Source organism: Apus apus, chromosome Z, assembly GCF_020740795.1.
Source record: "Apus apus isolate bApuApu2 chromosome Z, bApuApu2.pri.cur, whole genome shotgun sequence".
In the NCBI taxonomy this organism is placed as follows: domain Eukaryota; kingdom Metazoa; phylum Chordata; class Aves; order Apodiformes; family Apodidae; genus Apus; species Apus apus.
In genome coordinates, this window is record NC_067312.1 from 43164596 (window position 1) to 43187828 (window position 23233).

At 37.3% G+C, this 23233-nt stretch overlaps 1 protein-coding gene across 1 annotated transcript in view; it reads left to right on the plus strand.

Annotated features, from left to right (window-relative positions):
• Positions 1–23233, plus strand: part of LOC127395393 (guanine nucleotide-binding protein G(q) subunit alpha-like) — a 132428-nt gene that overhangs the window by 90687 nt on the left and 18508 nt on the right. The window contains exons 3-5 of the mRNA XM_051642321.1: positions 7402–7556; positions 17070–17198; positions 18062–18191. Coding sequence (XP_051498281.1) covers positions 7402–7556; positions 17070–17198; positions 18062–18191 — 414 coding nt within the window. The remainder of the gene's footprint in view (positions 1–7401; positions 7557–17069; positions 17199–18061; positions 18192–23233) is intronic.

Here is a 23233-nt window from a genome sequence, read left to right on the forward strand (position 1 = left end):
TTTCTCCTCCAGGATGAACAATCCCAACTCTCTCAGTCTCTTCATAGCAGAGGTGCACTAGTCCTCTGATCATCTTTGTGGTCCTCCTCTAGACTCGCTCCAACACCTACATGTCCTTAATGTGTTGGGGGCTCCAGAATTGGACTTCAGGTGCGATCTCACAAGAGTGGAGTGGAGGGGCAGAATTATCTCCTGTGACTTGCTGGTCACACTTCTTTTGATGCAGGCCAGGATATGGTTGGCTTTCTTGGCTGTTCTCAATCCATTCCCCACCTAGCCTGTAATTGTGCTTGAGATCGCCCTGACCCAAGTTCAGGACCTTGCGCTTGACCTTTTTGAACTTCAGAGGCTGGCATGGGCCCACCTCTCAAGCCTATCAAAGTCCCTCTGGATGGCATCCCTTCCCTCCAGCATGTGAACCTCACCACACAGTTTGGTGTTGTCAGCAAACTTGCTGAAGGTGCACTCAATCCCCACTCTCCATGTCTCTGACAAAGGTGTTAGATAGCACTGGTCCCAGTACCAACCCTCGAGGAACACCACTCATCACTGGTCTCCATTTGGACACTGAGACATCGACCACTACTCTTTGAGAGTGACCATCCAGCCAATTCTTTACTCATCAGCTGGTCCATCTATCAAATCCATATCTTTCCAATGCAGAGACCAGGATGTCACGTGTGGCAGTGTCCAACACTTTGCACAAGTCCAGGTAGATGGCGTCAGTTGCACTCCCCTTGTCCACTGATGCTGTGACCTCATCATTGAAGGCCACCAAATATGTCCAGGTACAATTTGCCCCTGATGAAGCTATGCTGGTTGACACGAACCACCTCCACGTTTTCCACGTGCCTCAGCAGAGGTTTCAGGAGGATCTGCTCCATGATCTTGCAGGTCACAGAGGTGAAACTGACTGGCCTCTGTTGTTTTCTAGATCTTGCTTTTTTCCCTTTTATAAAATGGGGGTTATGTTTCCTCTTTTCTCATCAGTGGGAATTTCACCAGACTGCCACAACTTTTCAAATATGAAGGAAAGTGGCTTTGCAGCTTCCTCCACCAGTTCCCTGAGGAGCTGCAGATGGATCTCATCAGGTCCCACGGACTTCTTCACTTTCAGATTCTTTAGATAGTTCTCCTGTTACGGGCTATTCTTCATTCTCCCAGCCCCTGTCTTTGCCTTCTGTGATTTGAATGCTGTGGCTGAGGCCCTTGCCAGGGAAGACTAAGGCAAAAAATGTCATTGTGTACCTTGGCCGTCTCCATATCTATCCCATGTGACCAGGTTTCCTGTTTCTTTCTGAAGAGGGCCCACATTGCCCATAGTCTTCTTTTATCACTGGCATACCCTGTAGAAGCTTTTCTTGTTCCTCTTGTTGTCCCTGGACAGATTTAATGCTGTCAGAGCTTTAGCTTTCCTAACCTGACCCCTAGCTGACTGGACAACTTCTCTGTATTTCTCCCAGGCTACCTTTCCTCATTTTACATCTACATGTGTGCACTGGTCATTGATGGAGCTGATCATTGATGCAGTGGGTAACACCCGCTCCTCTTCTTCCCTCCCTGTCCTTCCTAAAGAGTTTGCCCCCATCCATTCCCATGCTCCAGTCATAGGAAGGAATCGTGCCACCACATCTCAGTGATGCTGATAACATCATAGCCTTGTAGGCATGCCATTGCACCACATCTTGTTTCAAAACTTCATGGCACACTTTATTAATTTAAATACTGTTCTTTTTTATATATCATGAAACCTCCTCCCTGTTTACCATAGTCCATTCTAAGCTCTAAAGTTGCTCAAGGGAAGCAGCATCCTCTTTGCAGTCCTCTTACAAACCATTTTATGTGGGCTGCTACGTAAAGACACTTACCCACCATGGACTGATTTTCAGTCAGAAGTTGGCTGTTTTCTGACATGGTAAGGAAAAACATCCTGCGCTTTCAAGACAGTGAAGCCGACTAATATTACTCTCCTCAAATGTTACACCTGCTTCAAGTATCTACAGGTTTGCAGGAGTCTCCAAAGCAGCATATCTTGCTATACACAGCCTTACAGGCAAGGTATTTGAATGGACCACAGATCTAGACTGCTAGTCACCAGGGTCTGAATCTGTAAATTATGTGTTTTGTTGAGCTGGCATAAATAATAATTTCTGATTTTAAGATGAATTATAAAGAATTTTTTTTATACTGCCCATCACCCTCCCCTACCCATCCCAAAAAAACCAGACAAGTGCATGGTCACGATGATGTCTCTGCAACTACTTTGATTCCAGGCTCCTGGACTGCTTGGATCTGATGCCATTGCACTCATTTTTGTGGTCAATGTAAATTATACTATCCAGATCTAACTAATACCGTGGTGATTGCTCCTTTACTTACCAACAGCCAAGCACTACAGCCACAGGCTTTTTCTGAATGTTTTGCGAAATCCTTGTACAAAATAGATTATGTTCCCTCCCATGTTAGAGAATTCTTTGAACAGGCACCTTAAAATCAGCCAGCCCACAGAGACTATAGATAGGAAGCAACCTTTCCTGCTACATCTCAAGCTTGACTGCTGCATCTCAGTGCTTTCTCCTGGGGATTTAATAACACAGAGGAATTTCTTTTGAAATAGACTGTGCATGTCTGCCTGAACTCCCTCAAATAAATCATTCAGATAGGTTGGAGTGCTAATTTGGGAAAATTACAGAGACTATATCAAAAGGAATATAAAACATTTAACCTTTTTTCCCTGTGTTTGCCACATTCATTGTAACCATTGTTTTAAGGCTCAAAATGGCTGACCCACAGACAGAGAGAATATGAGACCAGAGGCATTGGCTGCCCCACTTAGTCCCTAAGAAGGATCAGAGCTTCCAAAAAGTTATGAAGTCAATTATTAGTTAACCAACACGATGAAGCCTAGAGATTAAAAATATATCCTTAATGGATTGTGCCCAAAAGACTGACATAAAACTACAACACTGTCCAAGCTCAGAATTAGTTTCTAATAATATTGAAGTTTTCTGAGGGGAATTAATGAGGTATTTTGGTATCTCCTCAGGCTCAGATTTTCTGGTTACAGAGTCCAGTATTATTTCCAAAAATTCCAGTTTTCTTATTCTGGGATAATTTCTTATATACTTGTATAAAACAGTGAAGAAGCTCTTAAATTTAGGAGAGATGTGGTTTGCTAAAAGAAAAAAAAAAATAGTAAAAAATAAAATAGAGTGTTTATAAGATTTATAAGATTTCTGGCAAATCTGACACCCTAGAGGGAAGGGATGCCGTCCAGAGGGACCTTGACAGGCTGGAGAGGTGGGCCAGTGCCAACCTCATGAACTTCAACGAGGCCAAGTGCAAGGTCCTGCACCAGGGTCGGCGCAACCCCAGGCACAATTACAAGCTGGGGGGAGAATGGATAGCAAGCAGTCCTGAGGAGAAGGACTTGGGGGTGGTAGTTGATGAGGAGCTTGACGGTGTGTGCTGGAGCCCAGAGAGCCCATTGTGTCCTGGGCTGCATCAAAAGAAGTGTGGCCAGCAGGGCCAGGGAGGTGATTCTGCCCCTCTACTCTGCTTTGGTGAGACCCCACCTGGAGTACTGTGTACAGTTCTAGGGCTCTCAGCACAGGAAAGGCATGTAGCTGTTGGAGAGTGTCCAGAGAAGGGCCACAAAGAAGGTCTGAGGGTTGGAGCACCTCTGCTGTGAAGACAGGCTGAGAGAGTTCAGACTATTCAGCTTGGAGAAGAGAAGGCTCTGAGGAGAACTTATAGTGACCTTGCAGTGCTTGAAAGGGACTACAGGAAAGCTGGGGAGGGACTTTTTACCAGAGAGGGCAGTGATAGGATAAGGGGTAATGATTTTATACTGAAAGAGGGCAGATTTAGGTTAGATCTCAGGAAGAAATTATTCACCATGAGGGTAGGAAGGTACTGGAATAGGTTGCTCAGGAAGGTTGTGGAAGCCCCTTGCCTGGAAGTGTTCAAGGCCAGGTTGGATGAGGCTTTGTGCAGCCTGGTCTAGTGTGAGGTGTCCCTGCTCATAGCAGGGCAGTCAGAACCTGATGATCTTTAAGGTCTCTTCCAACCTTAACCATTCTATGATTCTATGATTATAAGTGATGTGGAAATAGTTACAGTATTCTTCTATTCCCAGAAGGCTATGGAAAATGTTGACTGCTGATGTTGACAGTGAATTGAACTGAAAAGTCATCTACATCATCTAGATCTTGTTTGTGGAACACTACAACTGAACAAGTAGTTAACGACCATTTTGAATTTGGTGGTACTTACAGTATTTTTCAGTTTTGTCTGTTGTTTTGGGGTTTGTTTGTTTGTTTAGTGTTCTGACAATGTTTATTGGTGTGCCAAACAGAGAACTCTTAAGAAGGAGCAGCTTTCTCAGGAGCAACAAGCTTGACTTTTTTCTATTTTTTCCCCCAAATTATGTCAACTTTAAGGTAAAGTGAAAGGATTAAAGACTAAGAAGTACTTGATAATGTTTATAGTTGCATAAACTGCATTAATGCTGAATCCTTAGATTTTTTAATGTCTGAGTGCTAACATCAAAATTTGGTTCCAAATTTGCTATTTATAATAGTGGAAGGAAACTAAAGACATTAATTAGCAATAGTGACACCACACATCATGTACAATTGATTCTTCTGCATTGCATTTATGGTTCTCCATCTCACAAGGTTTAACTGGAATTACTTTTGGTTTGTACCATGACAAATGAGAGAAAAATTAAGCCAATAGATGATATCTCTGTGTTTTCGTTTCCATCTCCAGCATCAGAAATTAGAAGCCAGCAAAATATATTGCCTAACAAAGACTCTCAAAGAAAAAGAAATTATTGTCTACAGTAAAGTGTAGTACCTCAGGGAACAAGAAGGCATAGCTGAGTATTAATAAAGACTTTAGATATATGTGAAAGGGCATTACTTTCTTAAGAGAAGCAGCAGTGATGTGAAGAGCTGTGTATTAGTAGAGTATAAGCTGTCATGAGTCTGGCCAAGCAAGCCCCAGGGAAGCAGAAGCAATATTCACTGAGGAAAAGCTGTTTCTTATTAAAAAGTTGAATCAATCTTTCGATGGATGAAGCTTCTTATAACATACCATAGCCTATTTTCTAAGTTTTGTCACACAGTGCAATGTCATATTTATTGTATGGCAGAACATATAGAAGTGATGCATAAAACAGTGAAAGATCTTGGACAACTTTGTAGTATTAAGTCTAGATAGGTAACTGAATAAAGTATTTACCTTTTAAGATTTTTTTCTTCTGCCAATGTAAAATACTTAAGCACCTGTTAGACAATGTTCAGGGAACTGTTGGAGAAATACTTCAGTGATGACAGATTCCAAATGAAACTTTTGTACAGTAAGTTAGTCTTTTAGATCTCTTAGTATTTTTATATTAATTGGCTGTTATTTCAGAGCTCATGTACCAAAAAAATCAATATATTCTTTCATCAGTTTGTTACAAGCTGTGGGAGAATATTCAGGGCATCATTGTCTTGGAAATACACAAGGGTAATAGAATACAGAACTCAGCTTGGCAAGATATAATAGTAATAAAAAAATTAATAAATTACCCTGTTTCAAAAGAATGTTCACTTGTGTTTAGAAAAGTAGCATTTTTTTTATTTTGCTCTGAGAAGCTGAGGGCTCTTTATTATTTGTCCAGACACTTTGGGGATGCATAGACATCTGGAAGAAAAATACCTGTTGTTAGAATTTCAGAGATTTGTGTTCAGATAACATAGGCTCTTCTTATCTTTATGACACATATTATTTATTCAATTTGGAAGTTTTTATTTCTTCTTGAGAAAATAGCAGTTTCAGGTATAATGTTTTAAGTAATGAGCAACCAGCTCATTCTCCTGTCTGAAGAGGAGGCTGGAGATTGTGTATGTGTAAAAAATAAGAACACTCCTTTCAGTGTACCTACACCTAATTTAAAATGGCAAGATATTTGTGTTACCTCAAATACAGACTAGTTAAATGAGTTGAATCCCTCCATTTTTTTGCTAGACCAAGTTTTCATCTGTTGTCTTCTCTTGCCTGTGTGCATATGTTTGCATGTATATTTATCTCTACACAGATACATATATCAATTCCAGGACAAATTAGAAAGAATTCTAATAATAATGTAATAATACAACATTCAATGTTGTATTTCTTTAGTAAATTTTAAGTAATGGTGTTGGTTTTATTAGGTATTATTTCCTATTAGCAACTCCCAATTTTAGACATTACTTTCTAAGAATCTACATATTTTATAGTACAAATTGAACCTAGAGACAATTTCTAATAAACTTGCTTTTCTCATTGAGAGAGCACTGGAACAGGCTGCCCAGAGAGGCTGTGGAGTCTCCTTCTCTGGAGACATTCAAAACCCACCTGGATGCGTTCCTGTGTGATGTGCTCTAGATGACCCTGCTCTGGCAGGGGGGTTGGACTAGATGATCTTTTGAGGTCCCTTCCAAACCCTAGGATTCTATGATTCTATGATTCTATGATTTAGTAGTATCTTCTGTTGCATTTGTGGTAACATTAAGAACTTTTTTATCAATGTCTCTGAAAGACCTTCTCTGAAATTCCTTTCCTTCTTTCCATTCTCTCAGGTTCTAAATCTGTCAAGTTGGTTAACTAGTCACCATTTAAAAGCCATGTTTTATACTCTAGGATTGTACCAGAATAATTAAAAATTAAAAGCTTTCTTTAAAATTAACTTAATTAAATACAAATTTTATGTGAACGTTTCATCCATTGCATCTAAATCATTCCATGTGAGAGTAAACATAATCTGAAATAATGACTTTCTGTCAAAATATGGTTGTCTTTGAACACACCATGTCATCATCAGTTATTCATAATTTACTCAGTACTCTTATTCATTTACTGTTTGCTTTTAGATCTTCTCTTATAAAGCATCATTACTTTTTCCTTCCTACACACTTAAGTTCATTCACATGAATGCAAAACTACCCATCTTTGAATATTTTGGGATTTTACTATCTTTTCTGTCTTTATGGTATCCAAGCGTCCCTGGTTCAGTTGCTAGTGAGTGGTTCAATTGGTAGAATGGATGGTAGGTATTCTGTTTATCAGTGTCTTTTAGCATGAAAGGTAAAAAATATGGTGATCCATGTTGAGATCTATGTACTTTCCCTTGAAATGTAGAGCTTTTTTCTGTTGTTCCTCATTTCTGGAACTCATTATAATGGTTGTCTCCTGTAATGGTTGTCTGCTTTTCCCATCTTCACAGCCTTCTTCATAGTACTTTTATTTTTCAGGTTGCACATTCAAGTTAGTGATATGGCCATTGCTCCAGTCAGTCATGTTCACTGTATATGAGCTAGTTGCAAACATAGAAAATGAAGTAAATTTTGCTGTTTTGTTTTTTTGAATTAGGCTCATGCACAGTTAGTTCGAGAAGTCGATGTAGAGAAGGTGTCAACTTTTGAGAACCCTTATGTAGATGCAATAAGAAGCTTATGGAATGACCCTGGAATTCAGGAGTGTTACGATAGACGACGGGAGTATCAGTTATCAGATTCAACCAAATAGTAAGTACCTGGTGGCCACAATTTATAATTTTTTGTTCCTAACAAAGTAATTTTTACTTTTTAGCATTTACGTGTCTGTGAACGTTCTAGTATGCATATGCAGCAAAAACATACCTGAATACACTAAAATAAATTGAATTCAGAGGGTACTTCAAGGAGTGGAGTACATCTAGTTTGGGATTACATCTCTATTTGTTACACAGAATGACAGTCTGTGATAATTTGACAGCTTAAAGTAAGATTCTAACTAGGGAAGATTCTAATCAGTGATGTTTATGTTTACTTTTTATTATACCTGTTCAAACCTCTCAAAAGCAAGCTCTGCAATCATACTTTCATGTAGTACAACAGTAGCAAATACTGGGAACTGTAGTCACAAGGTAGACCTTCATGATATTTTCCCAAGTTTTCCCCTGTTCCTTCATTGATTGCTTTTGCACTCCCCTTGTTGAGATAAATAGTACTAACCAAGGGTTCATGTATTTTATGTGTCTTGTATGCCTGCTTGAGAGGGTAAAAATAAAATTAATTACTCTCCAAAGCAGAATATAGTACTCTGATTCTACTTCAGGTGAAATTGTGCTGAATGCCATCGTTTCGACCTAGTTCTAGTGAAATTGTCACCATAGTTGATTTTTTTTAATACTATTAAAAATAGGGGGGGATAATTCATTAGCTAGCTATAGGAGCAAATTCCTAGTACATTGCCTTGCAAAATGTAAATGTGTTAGTTCATTGGTTATTTTTCAACATGCATAGCAGTTTAGCATGAGCTTTTGCAGATCTGGTGACTTTAGACCACCATCTGTTACAGTTCATACAATGGATTTCTGCAAAATCTGTTCTAAATTAGAGTTGTGAATTACTCCATTTAGTCTTTAGAAGACCCTCTTATGTATGCTTACGAGTAGAGTTTTTTTCAGGTATGTATGTCCAGTAAAAGCAATTAGCAGAAACCAAAGAAACATTGTTTCAAAAATACAGTGTGAACCTCTTGGAGGCTCAGCAAATGCATTCAATTCTCTTCTTTTGCCGCTGGATGCTCCAAAGGTTGGGTGTTCATGTTGTTTTTAAAAACAGTTTCTAGACTTCTCTGTGGTAAAGTGAAGAGCACATCACATAGAGATTATTCACTTCTCATACACAGTACAGGGTGACTTAGCCACTCACCACTAAACCACTTTTCTCTTTAAGATACTGTTCATAGTGTGAGACAGATGTAAGCCACCACCCCACTGTAGATTACCTTAAGTAGTAGCTGTGTGACATGAGACCATTCAATACATAGTATATAGGTTGTCAAGACCATAAGTCCAAGTATCACAACTTTTCAAAGCCTGAGGAAAGGAGAGGCAACAGTCTTACTGTTGTCAATAAGAGGGACAGTTATCGGAAGTAGCAGTTCACATCTATGGGACAACTTGCAGAATTTGAGTTGCAGCTAGAATTTGTGGAGTCTTATTATTACTTCTCCCCAGTATGACACTGAAGACTTTCCATTCATGAGGAAAAAGTGGGATGTGTTTGGTGCTGGAAAGTGTCCCATAGCCTTACTGAAAAAAACTTTGTCTTTCTCTGGCCCCATGAAATGGAATTATGTCATTGTGTACCTCCAAGGAAGGTGTTTCTAATTGCTTCACCAGCACTGAGGATATCTGTTTAGTTTCCCTTCCGTGGCTGTGTTTTCTAACACATCAGATAATTAAATATGTTTTTCCCTCAAGTTTCTACCCCACTGTTAGCTATGCCAGTGGGTATATAATACACCACTTTGTTACTATTTAATTCACTGCTTTATTAATCATATATGTCATAGCATTCTTACACATGAGAGTCCTTCAGTCTTTTGTTTCTGCATTTGCTATCACCTTTAACAACTTAGTTCCTACAGTTACATAGCCATGCATATACGTGTGACCATGTGAGTTGGGTTAGCTAGACAGTTAGTACAGAAATGCAGATTCCAGTATTTCACCATGTAATTAGAGCTCCAGGGTGTGACTCTGAGGAAATATTCAGAATATCACTGATTATTAGCAGGGAAGAAATAGATTAATCTTAATCACAGATTCATAAGAGTTGAAAGGAACCTCTAGAGATCATCCAGGCCAACACCCCTGCTAAAGCAGGATCACTAATGATGTCTGCTGTTAAAGTTCATGTTTCACCTTTACTGAAACCATTGCATGAATTGTAATGCTTTGGTCATCTGGTAGTTTTGTATGACAGTATTCCCTCTGAGTTTGAACATTTTTGTAACTTCAGCTGAACAATTAATGTCTTCATACCTCTCCATTAAAAATAGTACTTTGTTTCCACATTCTACTCTGAAACATGTCCATTTCAGGGGAATAGCTATGTGCTGAATAGGATGTGCCTAGGGGCACGTATGGGGAAAGATCAGTTTATGAATCCTAAGTTTTTACTACAGCAGTTTACTCTGCTGGATGGTATTGCCTCTAGCAATCAGAACATTAATTCTTTTATTTCATAAAGCTGTAGAGAATTCTCAGGGCCTCACGGGACTGTGTGAGCCTTTGAAAAGGACAAATATTGCCCTAAATTGAGACCTGCTGTGCAGCTGACACTGGTATAGCAGATAATGACTAACTGTATCTGTGTATCAGTCATTTGTTGCAGGTAAGAAAACCATATACTCATCATTTCTAAGATACATAAGCACATCATCATTTAATACTGTTAATTTATTCTTTCTCACCTTCATTTGTAAAAACATAATTCAGGGTTCTCAAGCTGTGTTTAGGGGCAATTTGTGCTGCAGAATGGTAGATTCTGCTTTTGTATATTCAGTTTACACAGCCTTACTTATGTAGGGTTTGAAGGCAGATAAAAACAGCAAAAATGAAATTCTAAAGTTTATGATCAAGCATCAAAATCATGCTAACCCTCTCTTACACCTTAATCATGGTCCTCAAGTACAAAAGAAAGGTTTGAAGAAAGGTGGGATGTGAAAGCTGTTGCATACCAAAAAGCATTGTATCCTATAGATAAACTGAAGATTATGCAACAGAACTAGGGAAATTTAGAAAGGGAAGTGGGATTATACAAAAAGTATACAGTATACATTTGTTTCAGGATCCTTTTCTTCATGCAGTACTGAACATGTTTTTAATATCTGTATAATTTTTAAACTGCATTTCCTATTAAGAAAAGTTTCCACAATCATTTTTTCATTTGACAACTTGGGGTTTTTAGCCTTTGTTTAGGCTTGCTTTTAGCCACATAGGAAATTGACAGAGATAGCTAGGTAGGATTTGGGTGGGGTAAGGATAAAAAGAACACAGCTCAGACTTCTTCCTACCTCACTGCAGAGATCTTAGGTTTACTGTGCTTTAGATTAAGCATAGACAGTTCTGGAAAACTGCAAAGTAGCCTTAACTTCTCTCCAGTGGTCTAAAGGCTCAGAAATGCAAACTGCTACAGAAATTCTGACTTAGCTTTGTTCGCAGCTCATGTTTATACACTGAAAATTGATTAAATTTACTGTGTTGCCAAATGTTAGCAAAAAAAATACTTGTGTCAATTACTCTGGCAGCTCACTGAAGTAGGTAAAATCCTGCTACAACAACATTAACATTTTGCATATGTGGTGTTGAAAGACAAGGAAGTTTTATGCGTTTTCAAAAATGCAGAAGAAAGGTTTTCTCTTTGAATGCGTGTTTCCCAACACATGGTCAAAAATACTGCTAGTTCAGGGTAGTCTCATCAGTCAGTTCAGAGTTTTGCAAAACAAGCAAACTCCAACTCCCCAAAACCACACCAAACCCCAACAGCCCTATAAAGGATAGCCCAATTCCAGAATAACCAGGCTCCAAAGGACAGACATATATAAAATTTACTGAATAGTTTGTCCAATTAGCCTTAGCTCTAGGCTTTGATTAGGGTTTTATTTTCATTTCCACCACCACTGTCTGAGAGAGAGCGCTTTGTATAGGGTCATACCTATGAATTGTGCTAACTTTGAGAAAAGTACTATTACAATTATAATTATTATTGTACTTGTATTTTTTTTTTTTTCATTAAACTTGAGAGATATAGGGTTGAAAAGCTCTAAATATTTATGGTTACTATTATACCAAGAAAAGCCTGTCTGGCTTACATGTGGTTGAACACAGTGAAAGCATTTGTATATGAAATGTTGCTGGTAAGCCTGGCTTTTATAGCTGTGTTTACACTGAAATCATCCAACCAATTTTCTGTTAAACAACAAACTTTGTTGCTTGTTTGGATTTGTTCCTCTCCTCTTCCTCTGTGCTCTCATTCTCCCCATATAGATTAAAGAACAGTCATGTTGTTTGCTGAGTGGTAACAAGTAAGACATCTTTACTGGTTTCAGACTGACCCTTTTATTGGTGCCAATAATTATCTCAACATACTTGGTTTTGTTTTAGACATTTCTCTTGGAGTGTTTCTCAGCAGTGTATTTGAGAGACTTTCTGCTCCCCAGGGACTTACCCTCTGTTCATAAGGTGTCACAGGCAGATTCCTTATAAGCCCATGTTATATTTTAGTATGCTAGTGAATATTCATTCAGCATCTTGCTACATCAGTTTTGCTGGGTGAGGTTGGAAAGAGTTATTAGGCAGTACTGATGAACAGAGCAATCTTATTTTTAACCTCAGCAAGTGTGACCTGTGTCCGTGCCTTAATGCCGTCTCTTGGTTAATTAGACTATGTGCTAAACTTAGTTTAGAGTTACAGAAATTAATCTTATGGAATTATTCCTGAGAAAATACTGCTTCATCACCTGATTACTTCCAGCAAAAAACTGACCTCAAAGATGCTGAAACGTAGTAGGTTATGGCTAGAGGAGCATGTTTAAGTGCCCATATTTCTTCATGTTGAATATGCTTCGTGACCTCAATCACTGAAAGTAAATTCAAATAAGTTTTGATGGTGTATCTTTGTTAGGTAGTGTAATTCTGGGAAATTAATTAAGACTGAATATTGAGCTACCTGTTCATGGTGGCAGGAGTTAACTATAAGGTTAGGAGTCTCACTTCTTTGCATGATTTATAAATGGGAGAGGCATGTAGGAACATTCCAGAGCCATTCAGTCTACTCCCATGATCCTGCTCCTTCTGTTTATTTTGAAGTATAGGCAAAAACTGCCTTTGAAACCTGCTTTCTTTCAAGGGCATCATTAACACCTCCATGTCCTGGCAGCTTCCCTAAAACTGGCCACAGGTTTGGGCCATGTCAAAGGTGATATAAAGTGCAATAAAAATATGTGATCCTCTCGCAGCTCTGACGGGGAAACAAAAGGCTTCCTTCACTTCTGGTCAGTGTGCAGATCACAACGCATGCTATGAGATGGTGGCATTTTCTCCTGACGTCAAGGGAGGGCCACTGCCAGCAGCTCATTACACACCATCACCTCGGTAATGCACCTGCTGCCTGTCACTATAGCAACCCCCTGGAAAATTACCGTAGCAGCCACTAGAATTCATTTTTACAAAACTAATTACAGGTACAATGAATTTTTTAAACTCAGTCTGTACTGTGAATTTACTCAGATCTATGTGGTTTGGATATTTTTTTTTTTTTAAGTAATTTTATGCCATGTTTTGTTCCTTTGTATAATGCCTGTCTGAGTAGGTACTGTTCGGGTGAGGGGCCCCATAGCTACAGGGTGCCTCATCAAAATAAGCTATTTCTTATCAGTTGATAAAAATTAAATTCAGCATGCCATATATTTGAGACCTAAATGGCTTACACAGTGACTGCTACCTGTGTAACTGAAGTCCCCATGGTAACACTGGTGGTTACCCACTTTTTGACTAGCCCTCAAGACAGCTGCCAGGGTATTTCCAATAGCCATATTGTTATTACGGGTTTTAAAAGTTAATAATCTGAGGAAACATCTGTTTTGGGCAATTGTTGGCAACACACTTTTTGTGGAAGTTCCAAGTCTATGACAAGTCTTGTGGTTTGTTTGCAAGAGGGCGTGTGCAGCCATTTCTGGTACACGCGGATGAGTTAGTTGCATTGCAAGGGCTGATTGCAGTATTTGTGCATACGTTTTGAGCTAGGCAGTTATCCTAAAAGACCTTATGTGTATCACTTATACCCTGAAATTTTTGCATCTGCACAGGATTCGTTTGCCCGGATGAGCAATGTACTTGTCAGTACTTCATTTAGCTCTGCATTAGGTAAATGCTTTAAAGCCATGGTGAATAATTTTTTAAATAAGCAGATCTACAAAAAAGTAACAAAAATCTTCATTTTCTTTTCCTCCTCATCCATCTGAATTCAGACCTGAGACATTTCATACAGACCTGGCTTCTTAAGTCCTTTTCTGGTTGCAGATAAACCAGTGGAGGAAGTTACTCCACCCTGCTTTCCTGCTGGAGTTTATGGACTTCCCACACCCCAGGCTGCATTAATCAAGTAAAATAGCTTAGTGCGAACAGTTTGAATCATGCTTCTTCACTTTTCCAAATAATTTTGACAGAAATGTGTTATCAAGCTAATGCACAAACGAAAGAGCTTCCAGCTAGGGATGGACAGAGGTTCAGCTGGAGTGGGCCTTGACCCAGCACAGTAGAAGGTGGGAAAGAACTGGCATTAGCTAGCACATTTTTTTTAAATTATTATTAAAGTTGCTGATTGCGAAATTATTTAAAAAAAAAAAAAAAATTAGTGTAATGAGCTATAGGATGCTTAAAGCCTATGCATGCAGTGCTGTATTCTCCTGGTGATCAGATGATCTCTTTAAATCCTAGCTTTCAAGTAGGAAGAAAAAAGTTAATTTTCCAACATTTTTGGTGTAAGGAAGATTTGAAAATACATCTTTATTGTAGCAGTGAATTGAGCTATGGTAAACCAAATAAAATAAATTCAAAATTTTCAGTGTTACAGGAACAGTTGTAATATTAATTCATAATTACTATTGCAGTAGTGATACAGTAATATGTGAAAATTGTGTGTGCTGGTGTTCTGGTTGTCTTTTCTTTTTATGTAAATAGTCACCTATATTACTTCACATATTCCATCAGCATTTTGAAGCAGTGAGTCAACCCAACAAATCAGCTATTCTGAAAAATCAGACTGTCACCCCATCCCTCCTAAAGCATTGCAAAAATCTGTTCTTGCACTTTCAGGAAAGAAAATGTCTTGCTTTTTGTCTGTGTAGTCCTGTGGACATAGAAGTATAGTGTTACGCAATTAATATAAAAGTCATTATAATATATAGAACGTGTGTTAGTTTGCTCCCACTGGCATTTTACAGAGATTGCACTTGACTGAAGAGAGATGATACATTTCTGCAATATAGCAAAAATCTTCAGCTGTGATATAAAGCAGTGCATACAGTGGAAAAGAAAGACCCTGATGTCAGTTCCAATGATACATCTTTTATCCAAATGTAAATTTTAGAAAATTTTAAAATTTTTAAAGATCTTTAAAAATGAATTGTGTAACTTTGGTTTAGACGTTACGTGAATTTTAAGCTGGACTTAAGGAGTTTTTTGTGATTTTAGAGTGTCTTGAAGAGAAGTTTGTGTTGCTGCTGCAGGCAAAGCTTTAAGTCTGATTTTCAGAAACATGCTTAATTCCCTTTAAGTTGATAGCAGTATGTGAAGTTACATATCCTCATATGGTAGGAGGAAGTGTAACTGATACACAGAACTGTTGAAGTCAGTAGCAGAAAAGATCTTACTCCTTTGATTCAGAGCAAAAATACAGAAACTTAATTAAAATCTGAATTCCAGCACAAGCGATTATTCAGCAGAAATGTCTCCCTTAAAAAACATTAATATAAAATAATCAAAACTTGAATGGAAAAGTATTTTTTTTTTCCATAGAAAGAATTCCATTGACTACTTGCTGTATGCTTACAGCATGAAAGTAGCTGGTTTGTTGGGTTTTTTTCCACCAGCAAATTGGTGATGTACTTGTGCAGTCTGCTTTTTGTGTAAAACAGCTGAGGGCAGATGAAGTGCACAGACTGTCAAGCCTTTTTCTTATTGACAGAAACTCATCAGAAAATTTTTCAGAACAGTAGCTTCTGAATTAGCTGAGATACATGGTTCAATACATCTTGCTAGCTATGTGTAACCATCTCACTGTCAATGTTTACCATTGGATTAGTATTTCATTAATAAAATCATAGTGAGTGACATTTTATTATGGTTTCGGCTTCCTCCCAGACCTAACAAATTAATTCTCTATTTTTGCTGTAAGGTTGAAATCAAGCTACTTTTTTCTGTCATTGTTCAGGATAATTTGTTCTTGCTATTTCATTAAGAAATCATTCAGAGCACCTAGAAGTCATCTCATGATTTCTTGTGTGGGTTTAATTAAAAAAAGAGCACCTTCACTAGTATCTACAAGGGAAAGGATATGTTTAGAGCTTAGTGATACTTCATAATCATTTGATAAATTACAAGACCATTGCTCTCCTCCCCTAGAATGAATGAGACCATCCATAGATTAATTTATCTTCTCAGTGGCTAACTCTAGGTGGTGGGAAGTAACCAAATGCCCAAGAAATCTATTTTGTGCAGCAGTCTTTCTTCCAGGTGCTTACTATGGGGAGAGCCCAAGGTGCCTGGTGCATTGATTTAATGAGATGTCCAGCTCCTTGACCTAAACATGCTATTGCATACATTGGTACATTTCTTTTTTGAAACATCTCTTTTATGAGAATTAATTAAAACCTCCAGTACAATGGTGGTTCATGGTTGAAGATCACCATTAAGCCATGTTGTAGTTAAATAACCTTTACAAGCAGTTTTGTAGCAAATTTGTGTTACTTGCTTGCCAGCTGGGGTTTATTTCACATACTGCAGACTTACTGGAAGTTTTATATATTGGAAGTTTTAGTGTGAATGCAGGACTTTCAGGTGCCAGAGACCCCACTAAATATTCAGTGCTGCCTTATGATAACAGGATCTGGAGAGTTTTTAAATTTGTCAGTTGGTGGGGTTTTCCTATTAAAAAATGTCATTTATTTGTTTGTTTATTTATTATTTTTCCAAACCATAAATTTTATCCTGCCATCATTTTATAACTGATAATGTTCACTGTTCACTGTTACTTGGGAGACTGATGTTTGTCTATCCACTTATCTGTGTAGACACAACACAATGAATATTAAAAATATGTTACACATTCAAATAAAACTGTGCAATTTTATATTTCTCACACATTTTGTAATTTGTTTCTAGAATGCCTAGAATTTTGTAATTGAAAACTTTGAATCTTTAGTGAATTTGCATGTGAAAGCCAAGCAAACTCACATGAAAAGTCCCCACAATAATTGTGCTGCCCTTCTGTAGAACTCATTTGAAGCTAGGAAATTGTACAGACAGGGTAGAGGGAGCACATTTTTATACTTTGTCCTTGGTTTTATGCCGATAATGCTGTTTTTTCTGTTGTACCTCCTCCTACCCCACAGCCCATTTCCATTCCCAAGTCTTCCTTTCTCTTTTCCTCAGTGGGATGATGGTGTCACTGTCTTGCATTCCTGTTGTTTCTCCCTGCCTATAGCTATCTAAACGACTTGGACCGCATAGCAGATTCCACCTACCTGCCAACTCAGCAAGATGTGCTCAGAGTTCGAGTCCCAACAACAGGGATCATTGAATATCCATTCGACTTACAAAGTGTCATTTTCAGGTAGAAAAAATGTTTTTACACCCACTTCATTTCTTTAGTTTCCTTTTATATTAGAAATACCATGTATAGGATATTGGTTAAAAGTGCATAAAAAAGCAATTATTATATCTTTTTAAATTTTTGCTCAGTCATTATATTTTCATGTAACTCTGCACATAATAAGGAGCTGATGCTAAACATGTCAAATGGATGAAAGAGAAGTAGATTTGTCTTTTTCTGAAGGTCCTCATAATTCATGTAAATTATGGAATGCAAAATTAACACTTCTTTAGTTGATTTTTAGAGAGTAATCGCCCTACTTCAGTGCAAGTACAGTGTTTAAAAAATAACTGCAATTGTAAGTTAGACACACCTGTGTTTAGTTACACTGAAACATGGGATGAAGTGGGAATACACTGTGAGCAAATTTGAGTTCTAATTTTTACTATTAAAAATTTTAGTAGGTAAGTTCTATCTTCTGTTTGTCCTCTTAAAATGAGGTAGATTGAAGGGTTGAGAATTTTGACTCTAGCAATTTCTGGGAAAAAAGGCACACCAAAATCTATGCTGTTTACATCTGTTTCTGCTGAATACACAGGGTATACATTGCCAAATCATGGCTCATGAGACCTTTGTATCCCAGAAATCTGAGGGTTTTGAGATCCAAAATAATTTAGATACAGAAAAGACAGCAGACTTAGAAGCAAGTGTGACTAACTGTCTACTTGCAACAGATTCCATTAAATATCAGAGGAAAAAATAATTAAGAAAAACAAATCAAAGTCTGTTTTCAACTAAATTCTTTAATTCTGTTGTGTGTGTGCTTGTGTGTTTATCTGATAAGATATTAATGGAGTGGTTTAACGTGGATCTTAATTTTGCAGAATGGTGGATGTAGGAGGCCAACGATCAGAAAGAAGAAAATGGATACATTGCTTTGAAAACGTTACATCTATCATGTTCCTAGTAGCTCTAAGTGAATATGACCAAGTGCTTGTGGAGTCAGACAATGAGGTAAGCAATCATCAGCGAAAAGGGCCAGTTTAAAAGAAAAAATAACTTCACTTGTCCAGTCCCAGGTGTTTTCCAAATACATCTGCCAGCAGTCATACACAACTACGCCCAATGAGCGAGCAAACCTACAGGGATCAAGAGGAGAGAAGGGCATCAGTCTTCAATAAGGCAAAGCTGATCTGGTTCATTAAAGATTCAAAGAGACCTCTCCATTTTATGTTGAAGACGAATAAATACGGTTGAATATGGAGAAACTTACTTAGTGTAGCTATTTTTGCAGTTAATGTTTTTGTAACAAAAACAGGCAATGGCAATGGCAGACAAATTTCATGGATTCTTTGCTAGAACAGACCATAAAGTAGTGAACTTTATTCCTTTGATGTAAACCATAGGATGTATGTTGTGTTTTTATTTCAAAAAATAACAGAAATAAGAAAGTGGATGAGCTGAGGAGGCAAAGCACACTGGTGTCCAGTATTTTGAATGCATTTTTACAGGGCAGGGAGATGATTTAATGTTGTGATTTTTTTAATTTCCTGAGGGCCATTTTAAGTTATTCATGAAACTTGCAAGTTACTCACTGCCACTGTCCTGTGCAAGTCTTTTAACACATATTTAGAAAAGTTAGGTGAAAAAAAGAAAATCCTTTATGGCTACATGCATCTTTATTTCACTGTTGAAGGAAATTGTTGACATAATAAAGTAAAACAGATGTCCCTGTTTGTATGCTGGACTTTCTTCAGGATTAATTTTTAATAAACCCTTGCTCTGGTTTGTCACTTAACTTCAGAGTGCAGATATGACGTACAGCATCCCTACTGTAGAAGACGGGAAGAGAGAGCGGTTTCTTCCTAGGCTGGATCTTTTGGAGTATGCAATCTTGCTCTGTGTTTTTGTATGCTGAAAGGGTTCCCAAGTTGTGAACTGAATAGAACATCTGACTGTAGACTTTCCTTAATGTTTTGGGCTCCCCAGTGCCTGAAGTGATACCTAAAGTTGTGATAGCCTTTCCATAACTACTTTCTAACTATTATGAAAAATACCACTTTACTCATACAGATGTTTTGATTTTTCACATTCTTACTTTTGAAACACTTCATTGAGGCAAAAGCTGTAAAACTCCTTATTGTCTTGCAAATGGTTCTTCCACCTTACTGCTAAACTGTGTTTCTTATTAACAACATTAGATAACTTCTGAACCTTTTTTCCTTTCAGTTTAAAATACATCATAACTTCTAATTGAAAACAGTTTTTGCTTTTTGGTCATGCATACATAGCCTAGTAGTGCTTTTCAGCTGCCTTAGACCTGTGTTACTCCAGCTCTGGAATAGATCCAGACTGTCTTTGAGCTAAGCACCCACCTAGGCAGCTTAGTTTTGGCTTGCAGCAAGCTGTAGGATCTCTGTCTCGATTTTGGTGGTGTACCCAGAACACTGCTTTCTTGCCTTCCTTTTGCCTTCTCTGTATCTCTAAACATTGCAGTCCCAAAATGCATAGGAGAAGAATGGGTTATTTATTCCACATAAAGCAAAGCATCGTTTTTCTGAATGTGGATGCGTGGCAGAAATATGGGAAAAGGTTTTAAGTATGTTAGTTGACACTTGGAATTGAGAAGTTTGTCCCCCCCACATATTTTTATTCTTCACTGGAGTGTGATAAGCTCAGTATGGAACACAGTAATTTAACTTTGAGACTAGGGTAATTAGCCAAGAGACACTTTTTTGCACTTATGTTAAAATTGTGAAACAGTATTAAAATTTTAGCACCAAATTGAGATAGTGTGTGTAAATGCCCTACTTTCTTTGTATGTATGCCACCAGTGTGATACTATGATAGTCTAATCCTTCTCTAGTCTGTGCGGCTCTGATTGAAATTAAAAGATCTGACTTGACAAGTTGCAGTGTTCTTCTGCTCATTTTGCATTGCTTTCATGGCCTCATTAAACAGTATGATTTTTGTAAGATGGCCTACTTTCTTTTTCTAATTAGTCCACTGCGTGTTCTTGCCTGAAGTCCTTTTCCTCATAGTATGTTTTTAAAAAGAAAATACACTTTTTAATCATCTGTGGCATTCTTTTTAGTTGCCACATTTTTTCATTAATCTAATTTTCATGAGTAAATAAAAATCTGTAAAAATTATTTGCCAGTCATACATGTGTGTTTGTATGACCCTTATGAAGCTGATGCAGAGCCCATAAAATTCCTGGTTTGTATTTCAAAATGTAGTGCCTGGTAGACTCTCATTTGTAAATCCATTTCTTCCCTTGTTTAGCTTATCTAAGATAAATGCATTTGGATTATAAATCAGATGAGGCTATACAGAGTTGAGAGGCTTCTCTAGTGCCTCTCAAGGCCTTTTACTCACTGGGTATGTGTGGGGTTGAGCTGGGAGCTTTTTCTGTCTTCATGCTCTTGGAGGAGTTAAATGTTAGAAGTTCTGAGGGATATATTGTAACTACTCCTTAAGTTGACATCTCACTTAGAAAATGAGTGTTCAGACTCCGTTACTCAGAGTCCCAGGTAGGGGGATACTTAAAATGTACATCCATGTCATTGCAGTGTCATGAAAAAGTTCTGCAGCTAGAGAGTTGTGGGCTGCAATCCTGAAGAAAAACACTTGTGGCTGCCCAACTGTATTTAAACTGTTCCTCCTCTAAGAGACAATAATCAGAACAACATCATGTCTCCTGTCTTAAATGTGTGTCTAGACTGTACATAACTTAGCATCTGATTGGTAAGGACAATATATTTTAAAATTTCAGATGCTGTACAGTTTTGAAGTGTCTTTGTCTTCCTAAATACATGTGAAAGGAGAGACAGCGAACTGTTCCAAATTCTGCCCTTAATAAAACAGTAAGTCTGTCTGGATTAATTGGTGGAAATTAGGACAAATTTTGATCCAGAGGACATAATATACTAATTACATTAATAGTACTGTAAATTAAGTAAATTGTCCCTCAGTGTGATATGATGTGACAAAGGAGAACATGTTACAACTTAGATTGACCTTTTCACTTTTTCAGAAAAGACTGACAAAACTAGAGGTGAGATAAAAATGAAGAAATCATCTTTCTAGTAAATTAATTTGTGAGTATGTCCTCTAGGTCAGGTTTCTGCTCTGAGTTATACTGGCAAATCAGAAATTTGCAGTTTTATCAAAAAGCACAATTTATAATCTCTCCATTTTAAAAATCAACTTGTTTTCTTAAATAAAGCACTTTATAATACATACCACAGGTAGGCATGAAATCTCATGGTCTCAGTGCAATAAATGCAAAAGTTAGTTCCAGCTTTATAAGAGAAGCAGTAACCACTTTCCCTTACTGAATGACTAGAGACCTCAGTGCAGTATACCTGTAAAATCTGTTTTCATAAAAAAAAGAGGTTTTCATTATCTTTGAAGAGCTTGTTAAGTACTTGGAAAAGGCAAAATAAAGAATAGTCTTTATTGATGTTTCTACATATTTTTCTTCTAAATTAGTGCAATAAATATCTCAAGGCATTTATTATTTCATATAGCATGTTTATGATGGTTATGAAAATATTGGCTTTTTATGGGTAGAGATCTTGCTTTTTATGTGTTCCCAGAGGAAAACAAAGACAGGATTCAGTTTCTTCAGTTGAACTAAGTTGATGGTTTAATAGTCTAAGTGAAATTTTTAAGTTTTCTAAACTATTGAAAAGCAAGTACTGTCTTTCCTGAGGTACTGTCAGAGGCTGCAAAGCTGCAGAGGCATTGGACAGCATAAAGTATTGATTGATAAAAGACAGATAGTAAAGATACTTTACTTTTAGAAGTAAACCAGTATGAGTATTCTGAACATCCATTGCGCAAAATAAATTGGGGGATTATTTTGGTCAGAGCTGATAAATTTTAGTTTTAAAACAATAATAGAAATACATTTATAAAATGTGAAGTTTTAACAGGGTGGGAGATAAATGTTGCTAATATTTACAACTAATATTCCTTCCACTTTGAATTTTGAGTAAGAAATTGCACTAATGCCCAACATTATAATTAGATACTTTGTGTCCTATATACATTTGAATACCTTATCTCTGCATCTTTATGACTTAGGAAAACAATGGGTTTTTTTCATAATTTTACTTGCTAAGCAATTTTTTTTCATTTATGAATGAAACCTCTTATAAAGGAATAATTGATGTGTCTCTTTCTTTGTTAAAATAGTAACATAAATATAACTTTAAAAAATTGTAATTCATGGATAGTTTATTTGCTGGGTTTTCATTGATGTTGACTAGCAAAGCAAATAGAACCAATGTTACTGTTAAGGTCTAATTAATTTATCTATCCTATCCAGACAGGTAATTTGCAAACCCTTTCGAGAGGTTTATTTGAAACTATTATTAGTTCTTTTTACTCAGAAAAGGAGGAGAGTTTTGTCAAGTAAAGTAATACTCTTTCTTTGAAAAGCTTTTGTTTTAAAGCTTTTTAAAAAACTTTTGGGTTTGTTTCTTTGGTCCTTTGGTGTTGTGTTGTTTGTTTTTTTTTTTTAAACAAACAAACCTTGTACTGTGTCTTAATACGTCACATGATTGAGCGGCAGCCAGGATTTTTAGTTTTAACGTAATAATGTGTAACTGAATTAGTCTTCAACTAGTATTCACTTCCCTTTAACCATGAGAGTTGTCATCGATTAACATTGATGACACCTCCTTATAATTTATGTATTTATTTGTTCAATCTCAGATTGCAGTTCTTGCTGAAAATCTATTGGATGAAGCAGAATGTAATGGCTTAAGAATTCAGAGTTTTTAAAATAATAGCAAAATTTATTCCTAGCCTTAAGAAATCCTAGACACATGCCTTCAAGCTGTGTCTAATATTGCCTTTACTTCCTGCAGGTCCTTTCATACATGTTAAAACCAGTAGCAGTCTTTGCATGGCACGAGCAGTAGGAAAGCGTAACATCTTTATTTTGTAACATGAACAGAACCAGTAGATCTGGAGGTGACTCCAGCAGTGTTTCCAAAAGCCATTGCACAAACCTTGCAGGAATTCCAGGAGGTACTCAGAAAAGT